At 36.2% G+C, this 6,056-nt stretch overlaps 1 protein-coding gene across 1 annotated transcript; it reads right to left on the bottom strand.

Moving 5' to 3' along the window:
- Positions 1–2,223: 2,223 nt before the first annotated feature.
- Positions 2,224–3,302, bottom strand: LOC141628319 (uncharacterized). The gene is made up of 2 exons (XM_074441478.1): positions 2,993–3,302; positions 2,224–2,813 (listed from the first exon to the last, which is right to left on the bottom strand). Exons 1-2 carry the CDS (start codon positions 3,300–3,302, stop codon positions 2,224–2,226), a joined length of 900 nt encoding a protein of 299 aa, XP_074297579.1.
- Between the last annotated feature and the right edge of the window lie 2,754 nt (positions 3,303–6,056).

Raw genomic sequence — 6,056 nt, 5'->3', positions numbered from 1 at the left:
CTGGTCTCATTGTCAACTAGGCTTGATTTCTTGATACTTTTATTGCTTTTATTTGACTAAGTACTTGTGGATAGGCGGTTCTTACCGTTCAAATAAGCCTTTTATTACCTTTTGTTTAGCCCGTTTGAACCCTTATAGTCAATCTTAATTTACATACTATGAGCTACAACCCAAGAATTTGCCTACCTCATCGGGACAGTCGCAGTTGCTTGTTTATCATGTCTATTTTACTACTATGGTTGGGTTTGGGACTATTATTGTCAATTGTGGGTGTAGTAGAATTATTTAGCAATTGTGTCGTATCCTTGTGTTGGAAAAGAAGAAAAATATGAAGTAAAAGAAAGAAAACAAAAAAAAAAGAAAACAAAAGAAAGAGAAATATCGAAAAAAAAAATAATTGAAAAGAGAAAAAGGAAAAAAATTGATTGTTTGTCAAGGAACAAAAGGATGGTCATTATAGTCTAATGCATATTTGGAGAGTACTTCATTCTCTCTCATGTGTTGTAAAGTTGAGATTATTTCTCTAAGTTGGGTTCATTTGTATTTGTTATCATAGATTTGGTTTTGGTTTTTGCTTAGTGCTGCGACTACCGTCTTAGCTCCACATATCCATAAGGTGCTTTGGCACAAACCATTTCTATCCCTTTAATCCATTTGCCACCCTTATTGTCCTATATACATGCACTTTTGTCTACAATGTGATTACATATTAGTTGGGGAAATCTCTATCACATTAGATTGCATGCATGTTTCATAAGACGAGTGAGTGTTTCTACTTCTTTCTATCTTCACATATAACTCACCCTTACATACTTATGAGTGTATGAGTGAATCCGCGAGAATCCGACTTATTTCTCTTACAAGATCGAAAGGTATTTAGCATTTCTCTATAGTACGGTGACTTGAGAATTGAGCTACGTTTTCTATTACCCGTGCCTTTGAATTTGTTTTATTGGTACACTTTGGTCATTGCTTTGTTACGGATATAGATACCTTGGGATTTGTATGTGTATCAACATTAGCTTTGAGTTGTTTATTCGCCATTTGTATGATTGCCTTTTGTATTGTGTGTTGCTTTTATTGAGGACAAGCAAAGAGATGGTTTGGGAGAGTTTGATGAGTCATAATTATACACATATTTATGCCTCCCCTTAATTGCTTTTGATACGATTTTTGTGCTAAATTATATTAATTACATGCCTTTTATGTTAGAATGTCGATACTTCCGCTTTTTGATGTTTAATGCAGGAATGATGCATTTGAGGAGCAAAGGAATGAAATGGGCATCGCGGAGTAGGCATGAAGGAATACACGGAGCATGGCACGGGAATTTATAAGAATAAAGGAAGAGAAGTTAAGAATAAAACACGAAGGAAAGAGTAGAAACACGTGATGCCTCGATCAATTGGAGCTGGGCTTGATCGAGGAACTTGGTGACTCGATCGAGTAAAATGGGGCTCGATCGAGGAACCACTTTATTCTATAATTTCCGCAATTTTCCTTAAGTCGGTTATGTTTTATTATAAATACCCAAAGTCGTACCCTAATCTATGTACGCTTTATTTTGTTAGTTTCGTAGTACTCCTCTAAAACTCTCTTATAATACTTAGTTTAGTTTAATTATTGTTCTTACTTCCGGATCTAAGCTATATTACGGTATTTTTCTAATCTTTCCTCAATTATTATTTCAATCACTTGTTCATCTTTCATGCTTTTAATCATGCTTCTTATTATTGCTATTGTTGTTATTGTTATTAGTATGAGTAGCTAAATCTTTTATTTAGGGTGAAAGGGGATCTAGGCCGTTAGAAAATGGGTTACTTATGAATTGATTGTTAAATTGCTTTTGATTGTTGTTTAATTATCATCTTAAATATAGTTGATTAATTACTGATCAGAATTGATTAATTAGTCTCGCATAAACTAGGATTATCACCGACACGGTTAAAACTAGTATAGGCCATGATAATTGAATTAGACCGACTTAATAATAGCGATTGCATGTTAAGTTTAGATCTAAAAAGACATATTAGAATCGACCGATCATATGACTTTCAATAATATAAATTGCTCAATCAATGAATTAAACCTTACCCTTTGATGACTACCTTGTGAACCCGATCCCTAGGCTCTTTTTTTTTCAAGAATAGCAAGCCTTGTATTCTTCCATATAGGGAAAAAAAAGAGGCCAATCTTACAAAAGAGAACCAATAGAGAACCTAATCAAGCATTTAAAGACCCTATAATCTCCCCTTCTTTTGAGGGAGAATTTACAAACAATAATCGTTTGCTAACAAAATATTGTATGCGTTTGACAACATACTCAATATCGTGTTCTAACCCGTGAAAAATTCTGATATTTCGTTCCTCCCATAGACTATAAACTGTTGCCCCCAAACAGCTAGAAAACCATTGAGCCTTCCAATGCTTCCTGACTTTCTTACCCGCTATCCAGTGCATCTCTTTACTCAATTTAGACGTCCTGTGCTGTATTCTTAACCAATGCAAAACTTTATGCCATATAGCATCAGAAAAAATGCACTTAAAGAACAGGTGTTTATGCGTTTCATTGTCAGCTTTGCATAGAACACACCTGTTAACCAGTGAGATCCCCCTGTGGTTCAATTTATCAATAGTAGCCAGATTCTGTTGCATAGCAAGCATAAGAAATACACTGTGCTTAGGCAGAACAGCTCGGTGCCAGACTGCTGCCCCCCAACTGATTGGATGACTCTTCATGCGGAACTTATCATAAAGTAATGAAAGCTGAATGCAACCCTTCTTGACACTGCCAGACAGTAAACGTTCAGCAGCTTGTACATTGCCCCCATGCTCAGCAGCTCATCTCTAACCAGCAAAATACTCCTCCAACTCTCAGAATGAGTACTTTTCTTTTGAAGAGTCCAAAAATCACCAGACTTAATGTTATAAGCATAATTCTAGTTAGTCCAAATGTTATCTGAATGTTGAGTAATTCTCCAAATCCACTTACATATGATGCATTTGTTCCAGGCTAAAATTTCTTTAATATTAAAACCTCCTTCAGTATAAGGAGCACAACAAGAATCCCAGCTCTTCATAATCAATTTCCTATGACTGTCCTCTGAATCCCATAAAAATCTCCTGCAGAATTTTGTAATGAGCTTGAGCACACCCTTAGGAATCAATAAGGTAGAGCACCAATATTGTTCCAATCCAAAAATGACAGAATTTATCAGGCTAACTTTCCCAGCATAAGAAAGCTTATAAGTAGACCAGTGATTCAACACTGTCTGAACTTTTGCAATAAGGTATGCAAACATGGTCTTATTAAGCTTACCAGCATTCAAGGGCACACCCAAATATCCCTAGGCTCTTTAATATTATTGTTGTTCATCCTTATTTCACTTGCAATTAGTTATTAGTATTCAAACCAAACAAACCCCCATAAAATTAACAAACAAGATTAATTACCTCGCCTCCCTGTGGATACGATACCCTACTTACCGCTTGCTATTTATTAGTAGTATTATAGAATTTATTTTGATTAAGGCCAAACGACTGAAAATAACCTTATCATCGATCGACCAAAAACACTAGTCGATCGACTTTTTGTTGTCGCGCATATCCTGCGACGCACACTGAATTTCAAATGGCCGCCATTTCTTCGTTACTTGGGCAAATCGAGCATTTTCAGTGGCATTGGAAAGCTAATAGGATAAGCTTTCATCCGCAATCTTAATCACTTCATTATCGCTTGTATAACTTGAGTTATGGCTCTTCAAAATAGGCACTAGTAATGTGAAGCATTTCTTTTGCTTTATAAGCTTCCTTACTTCACTAAGGACTCCAAAGGATGGTTTTCGAGCTTGTTTCTCACCAACGTCGAGATTGAAACTCCAAAGACGAGTTTTGGCTTGTTTACGCATACTTTGATCAATAACCTGCATGAAATACAATACACGCCCAAAGTAGCCAATACAAGGGATATAGTAGCTTACGCTACTCAATAATGCAGAAAATTGCGTGCAAATAGATGAAATAAGTGTACATAAAAGGCACGCATCAAACCTCCCCAAACCAAACCTTTGTCCCCAAGCAAGCATTAGACATAAGACATAAAAGGGGACTAATGGAGTGGTATACAAACTCAAACCTAACTATGTTTTTGGTACGGAAACCAATTTAGTGCAATCTAGCCAAAACCAAAGTATCAAATCAAATGCAAACGAGTTAAACCAATGATAAAGCTACTAAACCGTCGACCTTGCAAGACTTGTATATATCGGACTCTCACGGGTCTCTCATCACTCATTTAAAACACAAGGTAAGTGTATTGTAAGATAGAAAGAAAAAAAGTCACTCACCTAAATGCGACATATAAGAACATGCATGCAATTTAACATGAAACTGATCTCTACCAACTGTATATACGCATTCCAACCAAACTAGACCAAGACACATGCCGAGGAGTTACATATAGTGTGAGGCGAGGTAAATGGGTGAAAAGGGGCAAAATAAATTTGGATAAGTGGAGGTAAAGCTAAGCTAGTACAACCGTGACCAAATAATAAACTCATCCGCCTCATAAACCCAACTTAAAAGAATAAAACGATGCCAATGTGACATAATCTCACTCACATCATCAAAACACGACTCCCCATCAAATATAAAGCCAAACATGGGAGTAAAAACATAACTTTCTTTTTTATTTTTTTTCACAATCAGCCATTTTTTCCCCTCTTCTTATTTTTCTCTTTTCCAATTTTTTTTCTTGTTGCTTTTTTTCTTTTCCACAACTTTTTTTTTTCTTTTTCTCCCTTCTCATTTTAAACCCTCTTCTTATGACAAAAATAGAATACCAAAATGACAATTAAACACATACCCATAATAACAACCAAACTAGCTTGATAAAGGTAGGCTTAAATTTGGATTGCAGTTAATAAATGGGTCAAAATAGGCCATTTTGACTAGTGAAGTTCAAAGGGTAAACGACAAGAAAAAGGATTTGCCTCTCCACATGTGTCACCTGCCACAAACCGAATGCATACAGGTAGTAAGAGATAAATGTCATGCTTATGCAATTTGATGTTACATGTCTTATAAGGAGTACTACTCACATCCTAGATAAAACTGATCATGAATGTCATCAGTTTATGGAACCTCTAATCCCTTAGACATTATGAGCAGGTTGCCGATATTAAGTCAAGTCTATTTGTTCAGTAAAATTAATCAAAAACTCGTAGATTATACAAAAGATTGTACAAGACAGGCATTGGATACGCAAGGCTTAGGCTAGAAATAAAATCATAGACGCGGACTCATCATTGTTATCCGACCATTCCGACTCGACCTAATATGCAAAAGAAGACATTTTTTTGTAGGTTTTTTTATTTTTGAATTTTTTTGGTGTTCTTTTTTTTAAGTGGAAAAGAAAGAACAATGCATGCGGAAATGCAAGAAATATGCAAACAGAAATGCAATAAAAATGCAAATAGATGCAAACAGACATATGCATACCCTCCCCAAACCAAATCACACAATGCCCTCATTGTGTTCAGCAAACAACCATAAGCGGTGTAAAATATAAGGGAAAGGGATATGTGAACGAGATGAATACAAATAAAGTAAAGCATAAGAAAGGAAACTTACAATGTATACAAGCATGACCTCCCCAAACCAGTAGAAACTAAAGGGAGGATGTGGCCAGCGTGCCACTAATCAGCAACCTTCATCTAAGTGTGTGTGAAAGTAGGCGCTCAAGGCCCTTAAAAGCTTATCATAAATCTGCGCATGTGCTACACAAAAGTATAAGTAGCACCAAGATAAAATGTGAGCATATAAGATCAAAGTTAGAGACCGTCTCAGCTTGCTGGAATTTCTTTGACAACTCTCATAGTAATCCACCAAATTATACCACCCACCAACTAAGCGTGGAACATCAAAGCTCAAACCATAAGGCACGAAAGACAAACAACTGGCTCCCACATCGACAACATGCTTAGGCGGGTTTTCTATGTGAGTTGGAGGAGTTAAGTGTACAATAGGAGAAGGGGGGTAGTCATCCCAAATACAAG

The sequence above is a fragment of the Silene latifolia genome, chromosome Y (genome assembly GCF_048544455.1).
Source record: "Silene latifolia isolate original U9 population chromosome Y, ASM4854445v1, whole genome shotgun sequence".
NCBI classification, from domain to species: domain Eukaryota; kingdom Viridiplantae; phylum Streptophyta; class Magnoliopsida; order Caryophyllales; family Caryophyllaceae; genus Silene; species Silene latifolia.
Note: the sequence above shows the minus strand (reverse complement) of the source record. Positions and strands in the feature narration are given on the sequence as shown.

Coding starts and splice junctions, on each gene's coding strand:
- LOC141628319 (XM_074441478.1), bottom strand. CDS start 3,302: ATGTTTGCATACCTTATTGCAAAAGTTCAGACAGTGTTGAATCACTGG. Junction 2,814..2,992: donor CTGGAACAAATGCATCATAT/GTAAGTGGATTT, acceptor GCAATGTACAAG/CTGCTGAACGTTTACTGTCT.